Source organism: Sceloporus occidentalis, unplaced genomic scaffold (genome assembly GCF_023333645.1).
Source record: "Sceloporus occidentalis isolate IW3139 unplaced genomic scaffold, rSceOcc1.0.p SCAF_4, whole genome shotgun sequence".
Classification (NCBI taxonomy): domain Eukaryota; kingdom Metazoa; phylum Chordata; class Lepidosauria; order Squamata; family Phrynosomatidae; genus Sceloporus; species Sceloporus occidentalis.
Genome location: NW_028316984.1, coordinates 104,828,922 through 104,843,634, shown reverse-complemented (window position 1 = coordinate 104,843,634; position 14,713 = coordinate 104,828,922). Strand labels below are relative to the sequence as shown.

General features: G+C 40.3%; 1 protein-coding gene across 2 annotated transcripts in view; it reads right to left on the bottom strand.

Moving 5' to 3' along the window:
- Positions 1-14,713, bottom strand: part of IPO7 (importin 7) — a 76,124-nt gene that overhangs the window by 25,057 nt on the left and 36,354 nt on the right. For both annotated transcript variants that reach the window (XM_089521152.1, XM_089521153.1), the window contains exons 5-13: positions 12,002-12,158; positions 10,083-10,172; positions 9,279-9,373; positions 9,088-9,172; positions 8,048-8,182; positions 5,400-5,499; positions 3,878-3,954; positions 2,966-3,082; positions 1,679-1,768 (exon numbers count right to left, since the gene is read on the bottom strand). In XM_089521152.1, coding sequence (XP_089377278.1) covers positions 1,679-1,768; positions 2,966-3,082; positions 3,878-3,954; positions 5,400-5,499; positions 8,048-8,182; positions 9,088-9,172; positions 9,279-9,373; positions 10,083-10,172; positions 12,002-12,158 — 946 coding nt within the window. The remainder of the gene's footprint in view (positions 1-1,678; positions 1,769-2,965; positions 3,083-3,877; positions 3,955-5,399; positions 5,500-8,047; positions 8,183-9,087; positions 9,173-9,278; positions 9,374-10,082; positions 10,173-12,001; positions 12,159-14,713) is intronic.

Genomic DNA, 14,713 nt, shown 5'->3' with positions numbered 1-14,713 from the left:
ATGTCTGCATGGCAGGGGGTTGGATTGGATGGCTCTTGTGGTATTTTCCAACTCTATGATTGTCTTAGGTGATCATATTATGATCATATCATAATTCAGGTTTATTGTATAAATGAAACTTACACAAGTGGTTACAGAAAAATATTGTTGATACAATATTGACAAATATTATTCATGGAAATTAACTAGTAGGGACACTGGCTGGAAAAGCAATGATACTAAGGCTTAAATCCAATTGTTAATCCCAGCTGCTGAATGAATGGAACTTTATAAATCAATACTTATGTAAATTTCAACTGATACAATGAATTTACTCTAGTTGGGGACTAACAACCCAGATCATAGAATCATAGAATCGTAGAGTTGGAAGAGACCACTAGGGCCATCCAGTCCAACCCCCTGCCATGCAGGAAATCCAATTCAAAGCATCCCTGACAGATGGCCATCCAGCCTCTGTTTAAAGACCTCCAAGGAAGGAGACTCTATCACCCTCCGAGGGAGTGCATTCCACTGTCGAACAGCCCTTACTGTCAGGAAGTTCCTCCTAATGTTGAGGTGGAATCTCTTTTCCTGTAGCTTGCATCCATTGTTCCGGGTCCAGTTCTCTGGAGCAGCAGAAAACAAGCTTGCTCCCTCTTCAATATGACATCCTTTCAAATATTTAAACAGGGCTATCTGTGTTGAATTTCATTTTGTTAGCTTTGGCCCAGCTTTCTAGTCTATTCAGGTCATTTTGAATCTTGATCCTGTCCTCTGGGGTATTAGCTATTCCCCCTAATTTGGTGTCATCTGCAAATTTGATAAGTATGCTCCCAATTCTGTCATCCAGGTCATTGATAAAGATGTTGAATAGCACTGGGCCCAGGACAGAGCCCTGTGGGACCCCACTGGTCACTTCTCTCCAGGATGAAAAGGAGCCATTGTTGAGCACCCTTTGGGTTCGGCCGGTCAACCAATTACAGATCCATGTAACAGTTCCTTTGTCTAGCCCACATTTTACAACCTTGTTTGCAAGTATGTCATGGGAAACCTTGTCAAAGGCCTTAGTGAAATCAAGATATACTATATCCACAGCATTCCCTTCATCTACCAAGCTGGTAATTTTATCAAAGAAAGAGATTAGGTTTGTCTGGCATGACTTGTTTCTCTGAAACCCATGTTGACTTTTTGTGATTATGGCATTGCCTTCTAGATGTTCACAGACTCTCTGTTTAATGATCTGCTCCAGAATCTTTCCTAGTACTGATGTCAGACTAATTGGACGATAATTGTTGGGATCCTCTTTTTTCCCCTTTTTGAAGATGGGGACGTTTGCCCTTCGCCAGTCTGCTGGGATCTCTCCTGTTCTCCAGGAGTTTTCAAAGATTATTGCCAATAATCTTATTATTGCCAATAGATCACTGACACCATTATTACCCTCGCCCTTGGGAGCTTTCTCTCACATATGGGAGTTAGAAAACAAAACCTGGCACAGAACTTTGTGGCCTTCTAAGCCCTAGTTTCATCCAAAACTTGATTAACAACACCTACTCAGCAGACACCATCCACTCTTCGGTACGTCACACTGCATATTTCACAAAGCAACTACATGAGGCTTCTCCTCCTTTTGACTAGATATCTTCACACAGGACAGAAATGGGAAAGGAGTACAGGAAGTTGGAACCAGCTTTGTACTTACCCGGGCTCTCATGTAACCCAGTTCATTGCTGAAGAGAGGAAACACATGGTTCTGCAGCATGTACTCCATTTGATCTTTGTATATCTTTTTCTGTTCGAATATTAAGAAAAACAGCAGGTTTTTTTGTTTGTTTTACATACAGAAGTACATATTTTAGAAGAATTATTTCTAATTGACCATCCTATTAATACTGTGAACAGGTAATTTTTAAATGGGAATATACCAACCTAAAACCAATAAACCCAACAGTGGGCAAAACTAACACATCATGAAATACAGCCTATAGAAGTTATTCCCCCATATTCAGTTAATAGAACTACACCATTGTATCATAAATTAGATGAATACATAAATTAAGGTCACTTATGGCATTTAACACACTAGGCCTGCATCTATGGAAAACCATCCAGTACTTATTACCCCCTTTTCCAGTAGAGGAGAGGAAGGTTAACCTGCCAACAAGTAGCAAATCTGATCTCTCTCTCTCTCTCTGCACGTAGGTGTAGAGGACTACCTACTCAGGTACTACAATGCTCCTACTCTCCCCTTTCCAAAGGCTAAAAGGTCTCACTATCAAGGTTTGATATGTTGGCTTGCCTTAGCAGACATAAATTGTGATGACAACCATATCTAAAGGGAAGTATAGTCTTTTATCTCATGTTATGCCAGGCTTTGGAAAAGCAACAGCTTCTTGCTATTTCCCATTTTCCAGTATGTCTGGTGCAGCGAAGAAAGGGCCAAATGTTCTACATATATCAGAGAGTCTGTGGCAGATGTGAGGTTGCCCTCAATTCATGGTTAGTTTTAATGAAGAGAAAATAAAGACTTCGGTCATAGCTTCTTGCGCAATGTAAAGTTAATGACCATATTCATCTCTTCAGCCACATTATTTGTGCATCTTGGAAGTCTATCAAGGAAGCATTCAACCACTGGATGACTGAACTGGATCTAAAATATGACAACTTATCTAGCTAAACAACAAGGAAATTCTTTTAAAAACATTCTATAAAATTTTAGGCCTCTACCATCTGGGAGAGATGGAAAACCAGCAAAAAAACTTGTTCAACTCCTCCCGCCACAGCAGCACAATAGTAATTTATTCTAGTTAGTATGTGCATAAACCTTTAGTAAATAAAGATATTGCCATGGGATTAGATTTGGCTATAATTATTCTAGCAAACAAGATATAGTTAAAAACGTTTTTCAATGTCATCTTTATGTGATGGAAATAACGCACTCGAAGATAAGCACAAGAGAATTCAAATAAGCCACTCAAAAGGAACTTACTTTCAAGAGTATTTCAGCCAAAGAACCAATCATATGCAATGCTCCATCTTTTTTACGAGGATCAGCATTTGGTTCTGTAAGAATCTGATAACAAAAGCCCATCGTCTTTTGCAAAACCTAGTATAAGATTTTTAAAAAGAGATCATTTATTAAAACGTTTATAGCCAATATTCTAATTAGAAAGTTTCTTAATATTTAAAGATTTAAATAGAATCCTCAGAAACACTTTCTTGTTTCCAATGCTATGTTGTTATATGCCTCCAAGTCATTTTTGACTTATGGAGACCCTAAGGAGAATCTACCATAAGGTTTTCTTGCCAGGTTTCTTCAGAGGGGGTTTGCCATTGCTATCCTCTGCGGCTGAGAAAGTATGACTTATCTAAGATCACCCAGTGGATTTTTATGATCAAGCAGGGAACTGAACCCTGATCTCCACAGTCATAGCGCAATGATCAAACCACTAGATAGATAAATGCTAGATAAATATCAAATATAGACATGAGCCCCTCTTGCCTGGTGTCCCTATATGGCATATTAGGACACCATGCTCTTGGTCCTTGTCAGTTGGGAGCTGACAAGGACCAAGAGCATGGATGGGCTACAGGGATAGGGAGTTGACCTGGCAGCACTGCACAATGATCCCGTCTCTAATGTACAGAGCTGTGTGTACAGATGGCAGTACAGCATGTACTAATACAAAGAGTGGCCATGTGTTGTTGCCTGGAAAGGCATCAAAAGCAGCTTTAGCCAATGAGACCCCCAAACTTAAGTAAGGCCTGGAATCTTTAGTCATTCATTCATTCAAATGCCCAGTAATAACAATTTCACAGCTAACACATATGAGGGTTTGAGAAACAAACCAGGAAGGAGGACTATTGCTTTTGGACTAAAAGTAATCTTTACAAAGCATACCTCTTTCCTTTTACCACATGCTGTAAACAATAATGTCTGTGCAGCAGTTGTTGGGGAAATGAAGTCTTCAAACACATCTGTAAAAACAATAATTTAAATATTGTCTTTTGGAACATAAAAGAACTAGCACAAAACAAAAAGTAAATTCAGACATCAGAACCACTTTAATCCCCATGTATCAGAAGTTTCTATTCTGAACTTTCATTAAGTTTTTAGAGTATATTATAGCTTTCCATGCATCTAGATATGTAAAGATTTCAGTACTGCAGTGTCCAATGAGTTATTGCTTCTAAGAACTATAATAATCAAACAATATTTAAAGTGTTTTCTTAAAAAAAACACTTCTAAACTAAAATATTCTAAAGTCCACTCATCATCCAGTCTGTGCATATGTACAGATTAGGGCAAATTCTAGCACAATATAATATAATATTCCATGCTGACTGAAATCTCAAGGATCTTTGAGGCAGTAAAAAAATTCTCTCTTACTGTTACTTAAAAAGCCAAGCAAATATTGTATTGTCTATGGAGTCAATATTATTTCAGGAAGTTCACCTGAGAAAAAGAACATTTACCCCAAGGAAATTTATAAAACCAGGTTCTCATTCTATGTGTAATTCCATGTAATATGCTCCACTCAACACAGTTTTTGAATAAATATATGTACCACTGGGAGGCCTGAGCCATGTATTATGCTTCGAACAGGATTCCAATGCAAAAGACCGGCCCTGCTTTTCCAATGTAATAGCAGCAGGGAAGGGCCACACCTCAGAGATATAGAACATGCTTTGCAAACAGAAGGTCCCAGGTTCATTCTTTGGTATGCCTGCATAGAAGGATCAGGTAGCTGGAAAAAACTCTTGTCTAAAACCCTGTAGGGCTACTTTATGTCAGAATAGATAACACAGGTCTAGAGGGGGAACTAATCTGACCTGATGTGGCACAGCATAGCAAGACCAACATTTGAGCCACAATTGGATCCGAGAGGTGGAGAGAGTCATAATTTCCTTGATTTTGGAAAAGAAGTAGGCAAATCCAAGGGGTTTGGAACTGCTGACTGACCACTTCTTGTCTGGACTAAACCTTGTCTGCACCTCCAGAAAAGGGGGAGGACTAAAGCATCCCCAAATGCAGTAAAATGATTACTATCAGTCAGAGGCTTTGCAAGGTTTTATCAAACACCAACCCACCCACCCACCCACCCACACACACACCCCTCAAAAATGAGGGGAGAGGGGAGATGGGAATGTGGCAATCTGATGTGTGGGTGTGTGGGTGTATTTATTCAAGGTGATCTTGGCTCTGCATGTAGCCCATATTTCTCTACTTCTGTTTTAGAGGAACACAGAACACCTTGTCCAGTTATATTCATCTTGCTTTGTATTGGAACTCCCAGTAACATTTATGAGACAACAGTTATAGGAGAAACACAACTAAATGCACTCAACATGTTCAACATTTTTCATCATACTTCCTATCTGAGAAAGCTTTCTATGCAAATATTTAATTTTGAAACACTTACCAAACTTCATGCGTATATATTCATAAGGATCTTCCTGCCACAGCTCTTCATCAGCATCTGTGTAGCACATCAATGGGAAGATAACATCTTGGATAATCCCCTGCAAGAAATAAGGAAATGTATCTAATTATTCTTTCACTTTATAGCTTTTACACACTGCTCTATTACAAAAGATTGGACATCTTCCACTTAAAACATTTTTAGAAGTCAAAACCACAAAGCTAACTTACAGTGCACCCGCGTCATACATGGGCACACCTTACACAGCTTTGAGCATATGGGCAGCACGCCCATGGGGTAATGGCGTATGTGTCTGTGGTGCGTGCACCGCCGTGCGCACGTGCCTCACTCATTTAAATGGGGCTCACGCATAGGTGGAACTCCTTTTATACGGGGGGGGGGGGGGGGGGGGTCCGGAACTGTACTTCAAAAACAAAAATAGAAAGTAACAAATACCTAAATCTAAAAATTCTATTGTCTTGTATATCTTTTTGATATAGAGACCATGGAAAATCATGTATGGAGGCCCAGTATAGTCAAGGAGTTAAATACATCATTTTGGTAAAAATGTAATTTAAATATATGTCAATTTCTCTTTTGTATGGTTTGTGTGCATATGTGCTTACTTATGACAATGCAATGAATTTCATAAGTGTTTTCTTAGGCAAGGGATAATTATGAGGCTATTTTTCCATTTCTTTAATCTGAAATATAGCCTTCAACCCCTGGTATTCACTGGCAGTCTCCCATACAAAAAGGCTGACCCTTCTTAGTTTCTAAGATCAGATGGGATCCTAAGCAGATGGGAGGATAGCATGGGCCAAGCCCCAGACCAGGATGACAACAGATGGGTGTTTACACACACACACACACACACACACACACTGCTGTGGCATGGATCCGTACCTCCACACCTCATTACCTGCCTCCACTATTGAATCTGGTGAGAAGACCCCAGTCACCACGTGTAAGGGCAGAAACAGGACACCTGGCTACACACACAGGGACAATCACCCCCATCTGATGTCATAGACCGAGACAGCGGTCTTCTCACTAGACACAACAGCAAAAGAAGATAAAGGGGGTTTGGGGCTGTCCAGTCTACTGACTGTCACTCTGGAAATTCTTAGAAACTCTGCAGCAAACAGCCAATCTTTTTAGACTGGTTTAAGGCCCCTTTGGACAAGATCCACCAGATCGGCATCCAATCTGCCTGATCCTAGCCCAGGACTAATGGCTTGCATTGTCCAGACAGTATGACATGAGACTAGGGGGAGCACAAGCCTTTTGGTCTATGCATAGAGGCCCAGGCTCTGAGGCCTTTTAGGTATTTAGGCAGACGAAAACAGCATGGTGTAGTGGTTTGAGTGTGCGACTACAACTCTGGAGATCATGGTTTGATTCCCTGCTCAGACACTGGAACCCACTGGGTGACCTTGGGAGGGTCACACACTCTCAGCCACAGAATCTGCTGTGATAGCCTTAGGGTCACAATAAGCCAGAAATGACTTGAAGGCACACAACAACATGAATGGTTTACATGATACCAAAGAACACAGTCAAAGAAAAAAACTGTAGCAATACATTTTGAACTCTAAGGGGAAAATGCATCCTAAAATATATTGAACTTTTCTAGGAGGGAAAAATATGCAAGGTGCCCCAAATTTTTAAAGATTTGTATATATCTCCAGAATTAAAAATGAGAAACTGAGGTTAAATACTTTTCTGGAGTACTGAGCTTCTCCTTGAACTTCAGAAGCAGTGCACAACTGTAGGAGACTTGAGGGACCACACCTCACACTGTGTCTTCTAGGGATCATGGGCAGGCATGATTCTACTTTTTAAACCTAAAATACTGCCCTACAGCCTTTTTGGACTGTTCTAAGCCCAAGAAAGGTCTTTTCTCTAAATGTTTGGGAAATGGTTGGTCCTGGGCCTAACAGAGCCCTGGGGCCAGAAAACATAGTGAATTACCCTCTGTGGGCTTTTTTTAAAAAACTTTTTAAAATATATAAATAAAATTGCAGAATAAAAAGAATAATAATGAAAAAGTACATCTGACTGTATATAAACCATCAGAATCATATTATAAACTAACAAAATATTAGATTTAAGGAGGACAAATAAAGAATAAATCAACAGAACAAATAAAAGAATAAAAAAGTTATAGAATAATAATAGAAGAAGAAGAAGAAGAAGAAGAAGAAGAAGAAGATATCTAACTAGTATTAACACTGGTATCCCCCTCACTTTAATTCAATTTTGGCTTCTTACTCATCTAACTAGTAGTTTAGTATATACATCTTATTATTATTCCTCTATCAGAAAAAATATGGGCTTTTTAAAAAGAAAAAATATATTGTTTTTGCCAATTTGAGAGGAGTTTCTGGGTAGTCTTGGGGTACTTGGAGTCTGCCTGTAGGTCATCACCATCCTGTTCTGCACCAAGCAACACTCTCTCTTTCATTTTTTTAAACTCAGTTTTCTCAAAACAAGCAAATTTAAAACAGGTTACCTGCTCAGCTCAGAGCTGTGGTTATAATCCAGTGAAATATGTTGCAACAAGACTAGAGACAGCCTATTAAGAACAATAAGGTACAATTTAGCTCTGCATGTATTCTTTTTTTTTTAAATAAGAAAGAACTCACTTGGATATGGGGCTTCAAATTCTTCCAAGTGACTGCATGCGACACACCCTGATTAATGTAGTTCAGTGTTTGCTGTAGAACTCTAGGAGCCATGTACTGCTTTTCCTTATATTGATATAATACCTTCAGCAAAACCTAGGAAAATAAATTCTGATTAGTTTACCTCAGGAATCAAGTTTTTCTAAGAATTTCTAACAATTAGTTTTTACCTTCAGGATTCTACTGTTGATAACTAACAAAAACAAATCCTAGATTTGGTTCAAGTGGCAGTTTTACACATGGAATATCTAAAACTGCAGATACAAAGTCTAGTTTTTTTATATAAGGAATACTCTCTGCTAGCACAGGAAGATGTTAGGAAAGATGGGGTGTGCTACATTCACTTTTCACAGTATCCATTCACATCAATCTAGCTATCCTAATAAGATAGCAGTGATCAACATATTTTCCATGTATTTAAGTACTGTGTGTACAAAGGCTCTTACTCTGAAAGCACCCTAGACTATGTTTACATAAACGATGTTCCTCAGAGAAAGACTGTAGCTTAGTAGTTCTGCAAGGCAGAAGCCATGGGCATCTCCTCACCAAGCTGTAAAATCCTCTTCCAAACACTCAAGAGAAGCTATCAGTCAGTGTAGACAACAGTGAGTTAAACAGACCAATGGTCTAATATGATTAAGGCAGCTAAATATCTTAAAATAATCTACAGCAGATGAAGAAAAGCAAATGGGGGATATGTAGGTGGTACCACCTTATGGTGATATTGCTTGGAATGTAATGACCCGAAGCCACCGAAACTGGGTTCAGTTTCAATATCATCATCAGAAGATCTCCTCATAACTCTAAAATAAATTCTGCTAAATATCAAGTATTGTAGTGGTTTCTATCTGAGTGACAGACAGAGAGAGACAGACAGACACTCTTGACTAGAACTCCATTTTAAATGTTGTCTAGCCACCTGAATATGATTTTTAATCTGTGGGGGAGTTGTAAACTGCAACTACTTCCCAATCTGACTTGTAATGTGAAGAACTTCTTACCTGCTGAACACCAACAGCAAATGCTTTTAAGAAAACTTCAGCAAATTCATTATATTCCTTGGAAACATTACCAGGGCTGCCATACCTATTATTAGTAATGAAAAGTTCAAGACAATTCTATTATATATTATGCATGTAATAACAAAAGTTACACTTAATGTTTTAAAAATAATCTTGGGAAAAGTCATTACCTTTCAAAAAGTCTAGCCAAGATATGCAATGCCCATTTCTTACATTTCCACCACGGCAATTCAGGTCTATCATCTTCATCAACTTGTAGGGTTTCCTTTAAAACAACAGCAAATTAATAGCATAAGAATTCAACTTATTATTTAAATTTTTGTGGTTTCCCCCCCAGAAACTACTATGTTCAAAGGGATGCTCACAAATACTGCCAAAAGATTTCATACAAAAACAGTGACTCAAAACAGACAGGCCAAATAAAGTGGCTTCCGGCCACTTTGAGGGCATGGCATTTAAATGATAAATAAATAGATTTTCCAACATGCCCCCAAAGCAGCCAGAAGCCTCACCAAGGCCCTTTTAGGAGTTGATTTAATCTGCTCCAGCTGGCTTGGGACCGCACCTGCGGCCCACCTTGATACCACCATTTCTAGGCTGTCTGCTTCAGTCCATAGGTATACTCCAAGAATATCATAATAGAATTGTAGAAGTAAAATGATTAAAATAAATAGATTTTCCAACTATTTATTTATTTATTTAATATGATGCCTGTGATTCAAAGAAGCTGTTACGTGAAAGCAAGAGAACCATGTGCATATCCTGAGTGCTTTTTCTAGTCCCAGCACTCCTCTATCCATAGCTAAAAGGCAAGTTCACTGTTCAGTTTCAGAAGCAGTTTGCCTCATTGCCTGTGAAATTTACAGAGGAGGAACAGATCAAGAAAACTTATCAGCTACATATATTCTAAGATTTGCGCGTTCATGTTCCATGTATAAGCATGGAACAAACTAAGACAGGAAGCAAGCACTTACAGCTGGTACATCTCGATCTACAACTGTCTTCAATATTTCTATCCATTCTGCTAGATTTTGTTGATTGATCAACTCCAAGGGTAAAGTGTACTAGTTAAAAAAGAACAAAACAAACAAAAAGAATGATTATAAATTACAGAGATCTTAAACACCAATCTTGCATATCTACAGAGTATATCCAATTCTAGTCCCAACTAGAATAGAACTGAATTGATGGGATTTACATATGCATGGATTTATTCAAGAATTGTTTCAGTGTCTCCAAGTTGAAATTATCCATGGAATGTAGGCCAAAGTACCCTCGCAAAACCTGCTATAGACTTTTAAAAAACCCTATTTTAATACCTTTTTGCCATTTTCAGTACTACAGTCTTCTGTGCACATTATAGCAATATCTAGAGTTACAACATCTTATATCTAGATTTATCTAGAGTTGGATCTAGAGTTATGACACCAGCTCTAAGTTCCTCAATCACTCCTGCTAAATCTGAAAGTACCTCAAAGAAATTTAAACCAGGAAATATGTTTAGGTTGAAAAGCACTACTGTAAATTTGATGTCTATGAAGTTAGAACTGAATAAAGAATTAGTCTTGTACATACCATGATTGCCCTAGCTTGAATATATATATAATTTCAGATTTCATATGTATGGTTTAGCAAAAATGGATGTTTCAGGTATATTAGACAGTACAATGTCTTTAAAAAGAAATTTTGAGCATTTAGTCAAAATTTCAAATGTAATAAAGAAAACGCTTCCTTGTAATTGGTGAGGGTTTACCTAGTAGTCACTCCTTTCTGGATGGATTATTGCAATATACTAAACTTAGGCGGGGTACACACTGCCAGAAAGAGGCGCCTCCCCGGCACCTCTCTTTGCTCTGCAGGAGCGCAGCAGCAACCAAACTGCACAGCGCTGCTGCGGAGCAAAAAGGGAGCACCCAGAAGCAGCTCCTTTCTGCGGTGACACTGCAATGTCGCAAAGCGCCACAGATGGCGCAGTGATGGCGCAGTTACGCTGCCCTGTTTGGAGGCGGAACAGCTGTGATGTCATCGTTAAGCTCCGTGTCTAGGCACGTGCCCCCATTCAAACATATGGGGCTTGAATATCTGCAAGTTTCCGTTTTTGCGGGGGGGGGGGGTTCAGAACAGATTCCCCGTGAAAACGGAGTGCTGACTTTATTTGTTGACATGCACATACATTTAAACAACATTCCTACAACATGGAACTTAACTAACAGACAAGATGGCTTATTACAGCTAACGCTCGTACTCCAAATTTGGAAATACAAATATCCACCATACACCATTCAATGGTCAGAATAGTCTACTACCTTAGTGACACACAAATGTATATTCTTTAGGTGTCTACTACCAAATTAATATATTTTTGGACACACGGTCAGCTTAAATGCCTAGTCATGCTCCTTCCTTTATGACTGCTTCCGCCTTTCTCCCCCTCCCTCCCACTTTGTTTATATTTTAAAATTCAAGTGAGACTGTAGTGAGACAGTCTCTTGACATAAGTGGTTATTATTAGGATAACAGATAGTGTGCAGAACATTTCTGTGGTTGCACTCCATAGTAAGAAGTAACATGCATGGGCAGAGAAAAGATTAAACTGCTATTTGCTGCTCCAAAAAATAAAAACACCTTTTAAATCTAACCAGCAGCAATTTGAATTGCAAATGAGAACTGCTAGAGCCTGCAGGGGTGCAACCTGGACAATCCAAAACATTATTTTCTTGTAGAAAATAGCCTACCATATCAAATTATTTGTGCCTGAGCTGGCTGTGTTTGTACTGAATACATGGTAGACAAATATATTCAAAATGAGCCTATACACAAAATTTCCTCTGGATCCAAAGACTGTATAATGATTTTAAACAGCCTTACTCTAAAAATGATAAATTGCTCTCACCTGAACAAGAGCATAGAAGATTTTGAAGATCTGTTTTTGGATAAGGACAGATTGATCAGATGAATCAGGAAGGAGCTGAATAAAACGATCTTTCAGAACAGGCAAGAAATGTTGCATTGCTGCTATCAAAGGAGTGCGCTCCTCTGGTTTCTTATATCTTCAAAAGCAAATAACACCCAGCTTTATAAAGAACTTAAGACATGATGATTTCAAATAAACAGATCTGAGCAGATAGTGCAACTTCAAAGGAAGTAGTAGAGCAAAAAGCACTAAAGCAGCCACCATCTTTTTCTGGAGACACACAACTAAGATTTTATTATTAAATTTGTATTTTAAAAAAGAGCTCTACTGCCCACAATGTTGACTTAGATCAACCCATGATACAAGCAATCTTAATTAGTAGGAGAAGAGAGACAAAGCAAGGGCAAAACACACTGGTTATGGATAGTGTAGACTGAAGTGAGGAACTGCACAGGAGCCAGGGGCCAATTCCCTCACTCCCATCCTCTGACAGTGCTCCCAAATACCTGTTTTCATCTGATGTCTTCTCAAAATGTCAACTAGAAGTGACACTGCATCAACTTCCTGTTGTCATTTTGAGAGGGACTCAGATGAAAATAGAGATATTTGGGGATGTTGGGACATTCTGGAGGATTTCTGTATGTAGTTTACTTTTTTCTGCATTTCAGGCACTCTCCACATTGCTTTAAGGCAAAGAATACTAAAAAAACTATGTTGAAATTCTTAAATGGGGGAGTTTGGAAGGCTAACAGGGGCCCTAAGGCCACATATGGCACACAGGCCACATGTTGTCCACTTCTAGTATAGGAGAACTAGGATTCATGGGGAGTGGGGGGTGGGAGGAGATCCTAATGGCCTCCAAAATTATTATTTAATGATAGCCAAGAAATCAAGGAGAATAGATAACTGGATGAGATAACTCAAGGAGAATAGATAACTCAAAATCTTCAGAAGGTCCTTTTCACAATAGAAGAACAGGTTGCTCACCTGTAACTGTGTTTCTTCGAGTGGTCATCTGCGAATTCACACAAATGGGTTTATTCTGCGCCTGCGCAGCAATCCTCGGAAACTTCTGGAATCTCCAGGCAGAAAGCAATGTATCTTTCTGCAACTTTTTGGCGGTAGCCCCGCCCACCCATATATAAGGCCCCTGGTGGCCCGCTCCTCTTCAGTTCCGAATGAGCCGCAAACAGCGCGGCAACAAGCGTTGTCAAATGAACAGACACTGAGGGGATGGATGGGCGGGTTTGTGTGAATTCGCAGATGACCACTCGAAGAAACACAGTTACAGGTGAGCAACCTGTTCTTCTTCTTCGTGGTCTCTGCGAATCACACAAATGGGTTTAGACTAGCGAGCTGTAGTTAGTGGAGGAGGGAGTGTCAAACATAATGAAATCAACAATCAGTAAACAGTGTAACCCAGCACCTTGTATCTATTAACAATGCCGTGGGTTCAGTGAATGGCAAAAAGTAACACTGCCCTCCCAAAGCCTGCGTCTTGTCTGGCCCTGGCGTCCAGCCTTAACGTCTGAAGAATGTCAAAGGCTGGGACCAGACAGCAGCCTTGTACACATCCTCAAGGGGGAATCACCCATCAAAAAGGCTGAGGATGCGGCTACCGCCCTAGTTGCATGGGCTCTAACCCGACCTGGCAAGGGCTTCCCAGCCAGTTCGTAGCAGAGGCACATGGTGTCGCCGACCCATTTGAAGAACCTCTGCGGTGAAACCGGCAGCCCTTTTTTGGCTTCGGAGTAGCAAACAAGAGTTTCCCCGAGCGTCTGTAAGCAGATGTTCTGTCCAGGTAGGACGCAGCGCCCTCTGGACATCCAGGACATGAAACTGACGTTCAGAGTCTGTGGTCGGATTAGGAGCCAGAGTCGGCAAAACAACGTCCTGATTGATGTGAAAGGCAGACAACACTCTAGGCAAGAGGGGGATGTCTGTACGGAGAACAACCCTGCCCTTGTGAAATGGAGAAAGGGTTGATCCACCCTGAGGGGACACAGTTCACCAGCCCGGCAGGCTGATGTGATGGCTACTAGGAAAGCTGCCTTCAAAGTAGGGAGTCTCAGATCCGTAGTAGCTAAGGGTTGAAAGGGTTTAGACACCAGATGCGCCAGGACGGCGTCTAGTCTCCACTGCGGAGGAGGAACCGCAGCCGGTGGATGCAGGTTATTGAATCCTTTAAGAACCTTTCTATGTGAGGGTCTCTAAGCAAAGGGGCTTTGTTCTTAAACAAATAGTGAGAGGAGATGGCAGACAGGTAACACTTTATAAAACTTAAAGAGAAACCTGTTCCAGTCAGTGTCATCAGAAGTCCAGAACCACTGGGATGGAGACACGGGTTGGTGGAACGTCCTTGGTCTGTAGGAAGGCAAGGAATTTGTTCCATTGTAAGCATGGGCCGTCTGGGTAGACGGTCTCTACGCTGCCCTAATTATTTGTTGTACACTGGGTGGAAGAGCCCTCAGTACCGAATCCTCCATGCCACCAATGGGAGAGCTTGCATCTCGGGATGGTGGACTTGCTCGTCGTGAAGCGAGAGTAGGTTGGGCCGGTATTCCAAGCGGAGATACTCTTGGGCTCGTCGTAGTAAAGGGGCGAATGAACCAAGGTTGTATGGGCCACCACGGAGTTATTAAAATTGAGTCCGTCCGGTCGGCCAACATCTTCGAGAACCCTCTTGTGATC